Source organism: Alexandromys fortis, unplaced genomic scaffold (assembly GCF_014885135.2).
Source record: "Alexandromys fortis isolate MF-2015 unplaced genomic scaffold, M_Fortis_MF-2015_v1.1 scaffold_100_1_3062724, whole genome shotgun sequence".
Lineage (NCBI taxonomy): Eukaryota > Metazoa > Chordata > Mammalia > Rodentia > Cricetidae > Alexandromys > Alexandromys fortis.
The window spans coordinates 153,050-167,765 of record NW_026067992.1 but is presented as its reverse complement, the minus strand read 5'-3'; the positions used below and the strand labels follow the sequence as shown (position 1 = coordinate 167,765).

General features: G+C 48.8%; 2 protein-coding genes and 1 long non-coding RNA gene across 4 annotated transcripts in view; 2 read left to right on the top strand and 1 right to left on the bottom strand.

Moving 5' to 3' along the window:
• Positions 1-14,716, top strand: part of Opa1 (OPA1 mitochondrial dynamin like GTPase) — a 576,400-nt gene that overhangs the window by 476,445 nt on the left and 85,239 nt on the right. The gene's annotated exons all lie outside the window — the stretch shown is intronic.
• On the top strand, positions 46-2,508 carry Hes1 (hes family bHLH transcription factor 1). Its single transcript, XM_050159950.1, has 4 exons — positions 46-386; positions 537-632; positions 884-971; positions 1,587-2,508. Exons 1-4 carry the CDS (start codon positions 279-281, stop codon positions 2,135-2,137), a joined length of 843 nt encoding a protein of 280 aa, XP_050015907.1. The 5' UTR covers positions 46-278; the 3' UTR covers positions 2,138-2,508.
• On the bottom strand, positions 3,154-5,256 carry LOC126512270 (uncharacterized). The gene is made up of 3 exons (XR_007594980.1): positions 4,893-5,256; positions 3,667-3,780; positions 3,154-3,421 (listed from the first exon to the last, which is right to left on the bottom strand). It is a non-coding gene; the product is annotated as an uncharacterized lncRNA (long non-coding RNA).

Sequence of the window (14,716 nt, the reverse complement as noted above, 5' to 3'; positions counted from 1 at the left end):
CAGATATATATAGAGGCCGCCAGAGCCTGCGGATCACACAGGATCTGGAGCTGGTGCTGATAACAGCGGAGTCCCCCGTCTACCTCTCTCCTTGGTCCTGGAATAGCGCTACCGATCACTAAGTAGCCCTAAGACATAACAATCCCTCAGCTGCTCAGTAGTTTTTCTTATGAAAGTCAAGTGAAAGGGACATAAGCGAAAAAAAATTTCTTTTTTGCGCGAAGAATTCCAAAAATAAAATTCTCTGGGGATTGAGAAGAAAGAAAAAAAGCAAGAAAATGCCAGCTGATATAATGGAGAAAAACTCCTCGTCCCCGGTGGCTGCTACCCCAGCCAGTGTCAACACGACACCGGACAAACCAAAGACCGCCTCTGAGCACAGAAAGGTAAGACAGCACTCCTGTCTCTGTGAAGCCCCTGGAAATTAGGTGCGTTGTGCTCACGCACAGGGGCTCCGTTTCCTTTCCCCTCTTAAAGCCTCGGGGTGAAATGGCAGATCCCGTGGGAACTCAGTCCCCTTTTTATTCTCTTTGCAGTCGTCAAAGCCTATCATGGAGAAGAGGCGAAGAGCAAGAATAAATGAAAGTCTGAGCCAGCTGAAAACACTGATTTTGGATGCACTTAAGAAAGATGTAAGTGAGCAATGCTGTTTATTATTATTATTATTAATGTAATATTTTTTCGGCACAAAGAACCAAACTCTGCCTGCTGTGTGAGGATTTACCCCGCCAGCACTGCGTTCCCTTAGGCTGGAGGGAGGTCCGGGTCTCTCCCGCAGGGTTCTGGGCTGTAGGACGTGCAGGCGGGGTTAGGGACCTTCAGAATTAGAAGGCAGTTGACAAGGGGGGGGGTCTCACTTTCTTCCCTTGTTTCCTCCGCGTAGAGCTCCCGGCATTCCAAGCTGGAGAAGGCAGACATTCTGGAAATGACAGTGAAGCACCTCCGGAACCTGCAGCGGGCGCAGATGACCGGTGAGGACCGCGCGTGCGTCCCCTCTCTGCGGGTGTCCCTCTCGGCCCGCGGTGATTTCTTCCAGACTTCCGCCCGCGGTTGTGAGAGGCATTCAGCTACATTTTACTGCCTTGGCTCACTCCGCGTTCCCACGGTCTGGGTCTTATTTATAGCCACAACTCCCAAGTTGTGGCTCCGGAAAGGGAGGGAGAGGTTGTAGCCGAGAGGGCGGTGGGCGGCTTGGCTGTGGTGGAGCTGTTGAGGGCGAAGGGACGTAGGACTGCGGCGGTTTGGGGCTGCCTAGAAGCTAGGGGTCACTGGCTTAGCACCCGTCCAACCCCTGCCGCAGGAGGGGAAGTGGGACTTGGAAGGCCCCTTGGGTGGCATTGCCCAAGGTCACGTCGTGCGCAGGGCTAGGGGTGGCAGATCTGGAGCTGAGATCGGTTTAAAAGGGAGGGAGTGTCCTGGCTTCTGTCGCCAACCTAGAGAGAAGGAGCTGGCTGTTCTTGGCCTACCCCACCCTCCCAACCCCAGGTGGTTCCGGAGGCGCGCTGCGGGGACCTCCCAGGGCGGGAGGCAGTTGCCCGGGGGCCAGGGCTGTTGGGTGACCCGTCTTTTCTCCTTCTGGCCTTCAGCCGCGCTCAGCACAGACCCGAGCGTGTTGGGGAAGTACCGCGCCGGCTTCAGCGAGTGCATGAACGAGGTGACCCGCTTCCTGTCCACGTGTGAGGGCGTTAACACCGAGGTGCGCACTCGGCTCCTGGGCCACCTGGCCAACTGCATGACCCAGATCAACGCCATGACCTACCCCGGGCAGCCGCACCCCGCCTTGCAGGCGCCGCCGCCGCCCCCATCAGGACCCGGCGGCCCCCAGCACGCGCCGTTCGCGCCGCCGCCACCGCTTGTGCCCATCCCCGGGGGCGCGGCGCCCCCTCCCGGCAGCGCACCCTGCAAGTTGGGCAGCCAGGCTGGAGAGGCTGCCAAGGTTTTTGGCGGCTTCCAGGTGGTGCCGGCTCCTGACGGCCAATTTGCTTTCCTCATCCCCAACGGGGCCTTCGCCCACAGCGGCCCGGTCATCCCGGTCTACACCAGCAACAGCGGGACCTCGGTCGGTCCTAACGCAGTGTCTCCTTCCAGCGGTTCCTCGCTCACTGCGGACTCCATGTGGAGGCCGTGGCGGAACTGAGGGGCTCAGGCCACTGCTCACCCTAAACTCCCTAGCCCACCTCTCTCTTGCGACGGACACTAAAAACGAACTTGGATATTGGGAGAGAAGACTTTTATAATTTGGTGGTTACTTTGTTGCTTTTTTTAATTTCTAAAGAGTTACTTTTTGTAGCGAGCTGTATTAAGTGACTGACCATGCACTGCACTTGTATATATTTTATATGTTCATATTGGATTGCGCCTTTGTATTATAAAAGTTGAGATGACATTTCGTTTTTTACACGAGATTTCTTTTTTATGTGATGCCAAAGATGTTTGAAAATGCTCTTAAAATATCTTCCTTTGGGGAAGTTTATTTGAGAAAGTATAATAAAAGAGTGAAGGCTTTTATGTCTTAGAACTGATTATTTCAAAATTTATAAAAGGAGTGTCTTGAAATTCATATTACATGTAGTCTGGGATCCCAGGAATAGAAACTAAAAAAAAAAAATAATAATGTTTTAAACAGAAACCATCAAAACTTTCACCAACACTCCATGAACTAAAAAGACCTAATTTATGAAAATTCATTTAATGGGGCTTTTCTGATAAACTTGTGGTCATTTCTCTTTAAACGACTGCAAAAAGGAAAAGGAAATTTTTAGAAAGGACTTAAAAACAGTCCTTATTTTGTGTCTTCTGAAAGGTAGCATAAGGGCGACCCCAGCTCACTCCCTGGGATAACCACAAACCTCCCAGTCACTGCTGCCCTGCTCCCTGAGTGCTGGGACCTTCATTAGTCCATTCTTAGGTGCAGCTCCGCTTCCCCTAGCTCCCGCCTCACAACGCTTTAACTGCCTCTCTGCACCCTCTTCAAGCGAGCTGAAAAGGTCAACAGATTCCCTCTGCCGTGGGACAGCGAGTTAGACTCCCAAGTGGAGCCCGGGCCAGATGATTAACAGCAGACATGTGTTTCTGATAAGTTTCTGTGCTTGACTTTAATGGAGAAAGCATGTGGGGGCTGCGCTGGCAGGCACACAAGCCGTTTTCCCCTTTTAATACAAACAGCAAGCGACCCCTTCGCTTGGTCATGCCCCATTTCCAGGCAAGATGTGGGCTCCAGATAGAAGCAAAAGGGCTGTCTCGGGTTTCAGCTCACACAACCCTCCTTAACAAGTCCTAACTCAAAGCGGACAGCTTTAAACTGTGCCAGGATCTGCAGGGAATTTCTTCCAAATCCCATCACAAAGGCTTGTCAGATTTTGTCAGATTTGGCCAGGTGTTTGACTGCATCCAGGTGTTGGGGAAATGAAAACCACGAGCCCTGCGAGACCAGACACATCAGCCGCGCTGTGGGTCTGGCCGACGCGCCCTTCCTCCCCCACCGCCGGCCAGTCCTCCACCCAACCCCCGCCCCGCCCGCCCGCCAGCCCGCCCGCCTCTCACCACCCCCTCCCCCTTTCCCTACAGCGGCTTCTGGGAGAAGGATGAGGCGGGAGAGATCAATCCTTGAAGCTTTCCTAACAAAGATAAAGCCAACGATTTTCTGTCTTGTTTCAAAAGCCTTACCTCTCCCCCGCCTGGCTCCAGCCTTTCCCACAGGCCAGTGTAGAGTGCAGCTCTACCACAGGGGTGATCTAGCAGACAGCAGCCGGTTCTTTCCAATACCTTCAGCTTCGACCCCTGGAGAGAGGGGTTTTAAAGACAGTTTTGAAAATTTGATTTCTAATTGCCTTATTTTGTGTACAAGAAAGATGCCCAGCACACTCCTTATCAAAGAAACACACACATCCTTCTTCGTCATTCCATTTTTTCCCTCGTTTCCCCTTTTGTTTAAACAGAAATATAGTAGAAATCGCTTCATTAAGACACCTATCCCAGACTCAAATACTGTTCCCACCAGGAGTTCTTAGCTTCTTTGATAGAAATAATCCAGACATCAGGATCTCAATTTTATAAAAGTAATTCCTTTACATTGTTCTTTAACATTTACGGGATGGGGGTGGGGTGGAGTAGGGACGGACGACTAGAAAGAAAATTTCAGTTTCTTCTTGCATCTCTAGTAATGTCACCAAAAGTATACACGGCTACATCCGAAGAAGCCAAAAAAGTGAGAGAAAAATAAACTACCATTTGTTCTTTTGAAAAGACCCCCCCCCATAATTTGGGTTTCCATTATTAAATGAAGCCTGTTCAGTATATGGGATGGAACAAAGACTACGTCCCAATTAGGGGCATTTATGTTCTTGAGAGTCACTAAACTCAAGGCATCCCCTTGGATAAGTCATTTCCCTTCTCCAGGATGGGTCCAAGTTCACAAACTGACTAGATTTATTTCTTAGGCATTGCTGCCTCCAGCATCCCTGCTGTCTCTTAAATAAGTAGCTGGCGGGAGAAGTGAAGCACCGCAGTGTATCCTGGCCTCTCTGCAGGTCCTCTGGGCCTGGCCTAATTATATAGCCTCAGGGCACACCCATTTGCCTTGCCCCTCTACCAGCTCCGGTAGAGCTGATCTCTCCGGCGATAAAGCACATTTCCAAACTCTGCCCTTGAGGCCAGGGACATCAGAGGCCATTCCTTGGAGACCCTTGGGGCATGGGCTCTCCCGAGGTCTCCAGCATCACCCGTGGAGAAGTGTGGGCCTGAGGCTGGGTGAGCGACTGAAGCTCGCCCCCTCGTCGGGTCTCATCCCGCCCCTCCCCCATGTGTTTCTGCACTGGGGACCCAGAGGTTTAACTGGACCCCCTCATCGTCACGGGGAACCTGTCATTAAAGTCAATTAACTTTCCGCACACCCTCTGGCCGGTAACAACCCGCTGCTAGCTTCCTCCGGGCTTCTAAGTGCAACCAGATGGGCGGGCGGAGTGCCCCCGCCGCGCGCCCGCTCCGGGTGGCTTCGGGGTTCCTGGGAGGGAGGCCTCGGGGACCGCAGCCGGGCGGGAGCGGCCCAGGGCGGCCACACCGGGACAGGCCCGGCGGCCCTGCGGCCAAGGTGGCTCGCTCAGCAGGCCCGGCTGCTTTCTGGCAGGAAATGAATAGCTCCCAGATGAGCTCAGGCAACCTGAGAGGTCGTGAGAACGGCGCGAACCCCCGCCTGTGCAGCCGGCAGCCTGCCAGGCCGCGGGGAGGGCGGGCGGCGGCGGCGGGAGGCCCGGCGGGCGGCGGCGCGGGCGGCGAGGGGCGGGAGCCGCTGACACACGAGCCCGCGCCCGCTCCCGCTGACAGGCAGGCCGCCGCCCCCGCTTCCCCGCCCCAGGCCAGCGCCGCCCAGGCAGCAGGCCCCAGCCGCAGAGCCGCGGCCGCCCGGGCCGCCGAGGCCTGGGGGTGGGGCGGCCTGCCAGTGTTTTTCCAGTTCCCCCGGTAGCTCCGGGCCGCGTTTAGAAGCCCGGGAAGAGGGCGGGGGCGATGGGTGAGGGGGGCAGGGTCAGGGCACCAGAGGTCGGCAGAGACCTGCCAGGAGTCAGGCCAGCCGGGCAGGAGAGGGCAGGCGGGGGCCACCTCGGACCCTCAAATGCCTTGTACCGGACTGGGATGCTGGGCGCCCTAAGAAGGGGAGTCTTGTTTCTAAGCACCTTGAGTGCCCACTGAGCTCCCCGCAGCCTGAAGCTGGCACTAAGATGACAACCCTGGGGGTGACGCAGCCCTGTTTAGCCACGGAGACAGACCCGCTAGTGACTCATCCCACGCGTGATGTATTAGGTGCCAGGACTGAAGTTTAAACAGAGGGCGCCCAGAGAGACAAATGAGTTCTCCCTGGAGAAGAAACTAAGCAAGTGTTTCCCTTGAAGCAGAGAGGTGAAAAAAAAGCTCAACACAAGGAGAGTCAGTCTCTCGATGTCCCCGAGTGTGACCTGCTGTTGTTATCTGGTGCGGGTTCGACTGGACTTGGAGACCACCGCCGCCTGCCTAGACATCAGGATTTAATTGTCCTAATTCTTTAATAAAACGGTTTAACTTTTAAAAGGGGGGAGGGGACGGAAGGAGGGGAGGGAGAGACAGACAGAGAAGAAAGTCAGAGTTAGGAGCCAGGTGTGGTGACATTCTCCTTACAATCCCTCCAGGTACTTGGGAGGCAGTGGAGAAGGGAGGTTCAAGGCCATTTTCCATTAAGTAGTCTAAGCTAGACTGGGCTACCTGATACCCTGTCTGAAAACACCAAAAACAGAATTAGGATTAGGTTGGTTAAAGAAAACACTGAAACAGTTCTAATGAGGATGTGTAGATAGAGAAATTTCAATTTTACTATCATTTTTGCATTTAAAATTTTAAATGCAAGTTTTGTTAGTGGTCAGAGAGGGGAGGGGTGGCCTTGCTTCCCTGCCTCTGTTCTTGCTTTATGGAAACATAGCCATTGGGTTGAAAGCACAGGATTCTGGGGTCTGGTTGCTTAATTTTTGAGTCCAAGTCAAATCGTTCAATCTGTTTGCTCTCTGGGGGTTTGTTTTGGTTGTTGTTGTCTTGTTTTGTCTTCTGGACTGCTTTACTATTTTAACCCAGCTGGTCTCCAGTTCCTCAGGTCATGCCATCATCCTCCTGCCTCAGCCTCCTCAGTAGATGGGACTATCGGCCTTTACCATGCCACCAGCTCCGTGCCTTTATGGTCCATCTGTAGGTAAAAGTTCATGAGGGCGGGGCATCAGAGGGCGGTGAGGACCAAGTGAGTAAATGCAATTATAGCCTCCAGATTAGTGCTCTGTGAAGAAGCCCAGTGTGTGTCCGCCTTTATGATTCCTCAACAACCACAGCAAGTTAGGAAAGCTGACCATGGCCTTTGCCCAGGCAGTCACGCCCGCCAGACCCTCAGGGAGACCACCGTTTCTTCCACTGTTTCTACATTTCATGCCTTCGTCCAATAGTTATTGAAGTTGAAGAATAAAGGCATGATTTCTGTAGCTATAACACTCACAGCCTGGCCAGCAAGAGACTTGGGTGAAATAGAAATAAATAATTGAACTCATTGCATGTCAAATGATATGAAAGGGGACAGGTTATTTAGTGCTGGTACAAAGAAGACTATATATACACCAAGCAACACTTGGATCTTCTTTGTGTTCTTTAATCTTGGAACCACAGACATTACCATTTTAAACCACAACTAGTCAAAGTTTACCTAAGAAAAATTATTGTCAAATGTTTAACATCAAGATTAATCATTCTGTGGTCTGGGGGGATAGCTCCACCTTAGACTCCTTGCTGAGACCCTGGGTTCAAGGCCCAGAGCCACAGAATCTTAAAAACCTCCTGTCACTTGAAAGAGCGACTTTGAGTGCCTACTCCAAGTGGCTACTACCTAGGAGATGCTGAGAGGGGTCCACTTAAGCTTCTGCGATCAGCTTTCCGCACCAGCGGGTGAGAAGTCTAGCTCGGGGGTCATCTGAAGTCCTTTCGGCTCCATAGTCCCTGCATGGGCTCTCCTGCTGACACAGCGTGTCTGAGGCATACTTCAGGACTTTCAACCAAAGCCCTGAAGTTGCCTTATATCGACTATTACATATGGAGAAACTGTGGCCTCAAGGATGGACACTGTAGCTCACTATTATTTAAAAAGAAAACAAAAAGGCTACACTTTACATTCTTGGAAACATGACATACTAGTAAGACTTAGCTAGCCATGAACACAGTGTTTCTTAACCTGTGGGTCGCAACCCCATTTAGAGGCCAAATGACCTTTTGACAGGTGTCACCTGAGGCCATCAGAAAACACAGATATTTACATTATGGTTCGTAACTGTAGCAAAATTAGAGTCTTGAAGTAGCAATAAAGTCTGTGGTGGGTACCAGGATTCCCTCCTTTACAGACATCTACTTCCCCAGCTAGCTAGGCTTTCCTCACTAGTTAGTTCATTTGCCTAATTAAGTACATCTAATGAATGAGTCTGGCTGAACAGGAATGCCAGTCTGAATTTGTTGGAAGATTGGATTTTAAGCATCCAAGAGGTACAATAGTCGCTTTAAAAATACTTGCTGTGAGTCTGAATTCAGTTTATAAAAGTACTCACTTTCATAAATTTAGTGGAGTAGGATTCTAGAGAGATGTCTCAGCAGCCAAGAGCAGGATCCGAGTTTGGTTCCCAGCACACACATCAGGCAGCTCACAAAGGTATGAACTCCAGCTCCACCGGATCGGAGGCCTCTGGGACACCTGCACTCACTCACAGCAGACACACATATATATACACACCGATGTATAATTAAGAAGGACACAAAATAATGTGGTGTCATTTAAAGAATCAGAGCAGGTAAACATGGCTATGGTGGTGTTATTTACGCTATAAATCCTTGTAACGAGAGTGAGAGGAGCCGTGATTGCAGCCCAAATAACTACTTGTAATTGAAATTAATAATAAGGTTTCATTGTGGCTATCCTTCCTGTTTCTGCATGGGCTTCTCGTTCTAAATCTCACGTATGACTGAGTGAGAGTCGTGGTGCCAGAGGAATACCTTTTATTTAAGGACTTTTTCTCCTAAGTGTGATTTGTCTTCACGTTCTACCGACGTTATAATTTAGTCATCAGTGTGAGACATGAACTTTATAGATCTCATTTCCAAAAACCCCAGGCTGGAGAAAACCTAGTAGGAGTGGCAAACACTAAGCCAGACTTGGTACTTTCTGGTAGAGAGTTTGTCTTCCGTCAGCTTTTCTTCATGGATATATGGTTATAAAATTTAGCTCTAAGGCATCAAACCATAAAGCAGAATTATTCCTTAACAGAGCCAGAAAAGAGCAAATGCAATATGTCAAATCCGTTTCAGAAGCAACAGCCCCAAGTAGCATTTAAGATGTATTAAGATAAATGTATGGGGGGGGTGGCTGCAGAGATGGCTCAGAGGTTAAGAGCATTGCCTTAAAGGTCCTGAGTTCAATTCCCAGCAACCACATGGTGGCTCACAACCATCTGTAATGGAATCTGGTGCCCTCTTCTGGCCTGCAGACGTACACACAGACAGAATATTGTATATATAATAAATAAATAAATAATTTTTTTTTTAAAAAAAGATAAGTGTATGGATGTATTTGGAGTCACCAGCATTGTTTCCTGGGATGAAATAGTGTATTTATAAACCTTTCATTTGTTTCTTCCCCATTTTTACAGCTAAGCGTAAATATGTTCAAGGACTCTCTAATGAGGACAGATATGAAGGCAAGGATCCAAGGCTTTCAGGGAGACTTCCTCCACTCCTATTGAGTAGAGCAAATGTTCTAGGGGACAGTTATTCTTTTTGTCCTCAGATGGGGATCTCCTCAATCTTGCTCTGGGAATATGCTCTGTTTTGAATGAACACTTCTCTCCCTCCAGTCCCTCCCCCATACCTGGTACTGCCTTTCTTCAGAGGCTTTGATGATGCTGTACACTGGTATGAGGAGTTGGAGAGGTACCAGATCAGAGGAATGGCTTAGGGCAGGAGAGGTGGAGAGAAGAGACACACTTTCCGCCTTCTGTGAAGCCTTGCCAAACCACTGCTCCTCCTCTCTCAGGTAAAATCCTGTCCTTGGGATCATTGACTCCACGGCTATTTATCTCCTGGTCTTTTCCCATAAGCCCATCTTTTCCTGACTCCTCAACCCTGTCCTTGTTTCTCAAGCACTGTGCTCTGAGGTCAATCCTCTTTCCCCTTTATCTACACGGGGCTCTCAAAACATCTACTTTGTTTTGTTTTTGTATTGTTTTGGTTTGGTTTGGTTTGGTTTTTGGAGACAGAGTTTCTCTGGGTAGGCCTGTCTGTCTTGGAACTTTGTAGAATAGCTGGCTTCAAACTCACAAAGATCTAGCTGCCTCTGCCTCCCAAGTGCTGGGATTAAAAGCATACAACATCACTGTCTGACTCTATTTTTAATCCTCCTCCTTCTCCTTCTCTTCCCTTTTCCCTATAGTTTGCCTTTCAAATGTCTCCGAAGGCCCATGAGCTGTGAGCCCCTAGTCAGTAGCACTACTAGAAGGAGAGAAACTTTGAGAGCTGAGGGCTAACACTGAGCCTCCTGTCTCCTTCACACCTTGCCAAAAGCAGAGTGTCCTATTCATGCAGATTTCTTTCAAGGTCAGAAGAGGACACTAGATCTCCTGGAACTGGAGTTACAGACGGCTTGTGAGCCATCCATAGGTGCTGGGAACTGAACCTTGGTTGGTCCTCTGCAAGAGCAGAGAGTGCTCTACTCCAGCCCCTTCTAGCTGTCCTAGAACTTGCTTGGTAGATCAGGCTGGCCTCAAACTCACCCCCCCCCCCCCCCCCCGCCCCGTGGCTTCTCTCCATTCTTTAAGAGTCACCTTGGGACCCCTGTCCTCCCGAGAGGATATGCCTGCATATCGCTTAGGTCTGCCATGCCTTCCTTGTCCCTCAGCTGCTCACTCCAGCCAGGCTTTTTCTGCACCCCGTGCGCTACTGACATGCCCTCATCAGGGCCACTGAGTGAACAAACCTGATGGTCACTTCCTGCCCTTCCTTCTGTCAACAGCCGTTTTCACTGCCTGAGTCATACAAAAACCCCATTCATGAAATTCCCTCCCCCCACCTTTCCTCATGGCAGGCATCCCCTTCTTCTGGAGGGAAATGCAGGCGTTATGTCACCATCCACCACAGGATTCTTCTGCCCTCGTGACTTCCACTGAAATCTCTTTTCTCTAGCCAGTGATGAGCACCTGTATGAAGGCATAACATCTGCTGTCTTCAATCCAGAATTGCTTTTCTCTTTAAATCCGGTTCTTTCCTGTTCCCATCCCATACCTCCCATCCCCCCAAAAAGTAACAGCCTAGACAAAAAGCCATCGAAGAAAATTTTTGTTTGTTTGACAGGGTTTCTCTTGTGTAGATGTGGGGTCCTGGAACTCACAGTGAACCACCGGCCTCTGCTGGGATTCAAGGTGATGAGAACTCTTAAAAGTTGTGATAAGGATTCTGAATTCATCTCTCCACAGTTAGGACTTCTAGCGAGGGTGAGGGTGGGAAGGGACTCAGTTTCCTTTAGGGGCTGGCTACTGGGAGTTTGACCATGCTCCGGTGAATAAATAGGCAACACAAATTAAACTTGTGGGGTTTTTTGGTCTTTTTCTTCTTCTTCTTCTTCTTCTTCTTCTTCTTCTTCTTCTTCTTCTTCTTCTTCTTCTTCTTCTTCTTCTTCTCCTTCTCCTTCTCCTTCTCCTTCTCCTTCTCCTTCTCCTTCTCCTCCTCCTCCTCTTCTTCTCCTTCTTCTTCTTCTTCGTCTTCTTCTTTCTCATCATCACAAGGATGGGGGTGGACTCGGAAGGACTGGTATGTGAGTGTGATGGGGTGTATGATGTGAAATTTCTAAATGATCAATCAGAATATAATGTTTAATAATAATAATAAACCCTAATTCCTTCCTGAGCTTCAAATCATGGACTAAATGTTCATGAAACTCCTTCATGTGGCAACATTAAAACTCATGACCAGTCCATGTTCTTTTGTTGTTGTTGTTGTTTTTTCGAGACAGGGTTTACTCTGTAGCGTTGAAGCCTGTCCTGGAACTAGCTCTTGTAGACCAGGCTGGCCTCGAACTCACAGAGATCTGTCTGCCTCTGCCTCCCGAGTGCTGGAATTAAAGGCATGTGCCACCACCGCCCAGCAGTTCATGTTCTTAAAGGTGTCTGTCTGACTAAGCAGAGCAATGTGTTCCACCTATTGGAACTGTGCCTAAGGAGCGCTTGTGTAGCACGTGCAAGGCCCTGGACTTACTCCTCAGCACTGAGAAAAGCAAACATGCAAGCCCCTCCTAGCATCGATGTCATTGATGCATTTCTGGGGTCCCCATCAGGCCTCTGTGGCTTATGTATCTCCTTTGCCACTGCTCTGATGCAGGCGTTTTTGAGGTCTGTACTCTCATCTTCCCCCAGACAGGTCTCCTTAGCCTCAGTGTTGCCTCCCTACAGTCCTGATGCCACATAGCTTCAGACCCTCCCGCCAAATCAAGACTCCCAGGACATCCTGTAGCCACCATGACAGGAGAAGCTTGTATTACCCCAGGCTTTCTCTCCTGCCTGATTCCCTGCAAACAGGCCCTGCTGACCTAGGTTCACCTACACACAAAGCTGCCTCTGAACCAAGCTCTCTGTGTGTCTTGACTTTTGGTCCCATCCAACACCCTCCCCTCCATCTCTACCCAAAGACTTGTGTTATTCTATTTGCCCTTGGTTCAGGAAACCCACTCTGCTGCCTCTCAGTCACCTGCTGTGACACCTTCTACCTCTGCCTAGGTCCTTCTGGACAGTTTTACCCATACTGAACCCCTGGGTCAGTTTATCTAACTGCACACCCAATGTCACACAACTTTTAGAGGTCAAAAGATGTGTGGGTTTTTGTTGTTGTTGTTGTTGTTGTTTTTGTTTTTGTGCCCCAGCACCTGGTACATGTAAAAGCTATTCTGGGAGCTATTACTACTACAGAAAGAATTGTAGGATTGTAGGCAGAATTCTCTGTACCACCAGTCAGATCCCAAATAACCTCACAGAGACTTATTAATTATAAATGCTTGCCTCATAGCTTAGGCTTGTTACCAACTAGCTCTCACATCTTAAATTAATCCATTTTTTTTAGCATTAGGTTTTTTTTAAAAGATTTATTATTTATTTATTTATTTATTTATTTATTTATTTATTATGTATACAACATTCTGCCTCTGTGTATGGCCGCATGCCAGAAGAGGGCACCAGATCTCAATTCAGATGGTAGTGAGCCACCATGTGGTTGCTGGGAATTGAACTCAGGACCTCTGGAAGGGCAGCCAGTGCTCTTAACCACTGAGCCATCTCTCCAGCCCCATCCATATTTTTTTTATCTATATTCTACCACACACGTGGCTTGATACCTTTCCTACATACAGCATGCTCATTTTGTCCTCCCCCACCTCTTGTTGACTTCACTCTCTCCCATTCCCCACTCTCTCCCTGTCCACAAGTCCTGCCCTAACCTTTTCCTGCCTATCTATTGGTCACTTGGCTCTTTATTAAGCCAATGAGAGCAACACCTCTTCACAGTGTACAAAACGACTCCACGACGAAGGATGACGAAAACAAATAAACAAAATAAAAATTCAAATGTGAAAATCACTTTTAAGTTACTAAAATGCTGTCAAAACCATGACTTCAGTTGATTCCAAATCCATCCAGGGAAGTAGACAGGGCCAATATTGTGACACTTAAATCAAATGTGTCCATCTAGGCTCAAAGGAGTAGATGACGTGGCCACGATGACAGCTGGGACATGGAAATGGCTGTCTTGGGCCTTATGCATGATACTAAAGCTGGTCTCCATGGTGACAAAATCACCCTTTCCTTGATGCTGGACAGGAAGTGGTGAGTGGACCTGGTTCCAGTGTCTGTGTTCTGTGCACCTCTGCTGGCAATCCACACTCAGACCGGCTTTGCTATGGTAGCGCACATGTGACTAGAGATTTTACTCAGGAAACGGGAACTACAGGAAGCACCCCGTCTCTCAACTGCCATCCCGTTAGTGCAATAACGATTGCTAATACCTAGCACAAATGAATCAGCATAATTTTTCACAGTAAAAAGTTACTTAAAGAGAAGGGTAAGTAAATTCTAAACTCTAAGAAGTAAGGACACTATCTGATTTTGAAGATCCTATTTGTGAGACTCAGTTGGAAGAGTTGTCAGTTAATAAATGAACGAATGGGTCATAATGCGGGAGAGAAAGTAGCAGGTAAAAGCATAAAGTGATTCCAAAACACCAGCTATGGGTGAGGTCACACTACAAGAGCCATAAAAGCACGGTGGCTATCAGTGATAAGATCAACATAGTCTCCATGAAAAAGGAAGCAGACACCAACTGTGTTAGCTACTTTATACATTTCCCCGACAAAGCACCTTGAGGGAGGGCTTGTTTCCACTCACAGTTGAGGGTACGATTCACTGTGATGAGAATGAAGCAGCAGATCGCACCGAAGAAGGGAAACAAAGAGATGACGGCTAGTGCTCTGCTCGTTTTCCTTACCTTAGTTTATTTTTGTATGTGTACACGCCAGTGTGAGCTGGTGACACGCTCATGCATGTGAAAGCCAGAAGTCAACATCCAGTGTCCCCTCAATCACACTCCACCTTAATTTTTGAGACAGGTTCTCTCAGTGAGGCTTAGCTAGCTGATTCTGCTAGACTGGCTGGCCAGCAAGTCCCAGAAACCCACCTGTCGCTGCCTCCCTAGCACGGGGATTACAGGAGTGTATGACCATGTTTGGATTTTTAAGTAGATGTGGCAGGCCCAATACGTTTGTAGCAAGCGTATTCCTGAGCTCCTCTCCAGCCCATTGATTTCTCTTTTTATTCAGTACAGCACCCCAGCCTGTGGAATGATACCACCAACATTTAGTGTAGATCTTCCCAACTCAATTCAATCTAGAACCCCCCTCAGATACTCAAAAGAGGTTTGTCTCCTAGGTGACTTATATCTTGCCAAGTTGACAGTGTTAATTATCACACCAATATTCTGGATATAATTCTTAGAGGTTTTTTTTCCCCATTCCCATTTATAGCTAGTGGCATTTTGCATTGTAGTTTTCTGAGGCAGGGGTATAGCTCAAGGTGGAGAAGGTGCTGATGTATGCAAAGCCCTGGACTTGCTTGGATGCTACTGGAAGACAGGAAACAGATGG

Bases quoted from the DNA above. Each gene is read 5' to 3' on its own strand.
- Hes1 (XM_050159950.1), top strand. From the start codon at position 279: ATGCCAGCTGATATAATGGAGAAAAACTCCTCGTCCCCGGTGGCTGCT. The intron at 387-536 runs GTAAGACAGCAC...TTCTCTTTGCAG, and splicing joins CCGCCTCTGAGCACAGAAAG to TCGTCAAAGCCTATCATGGA. The intron at 633-883 runs GTAAGTGAGCAA...TCCTCCGCGTAG, and splicing joins TGGATGCACTTAAGAAAGAT to AGCTCCCGGCATTCCAAGCT.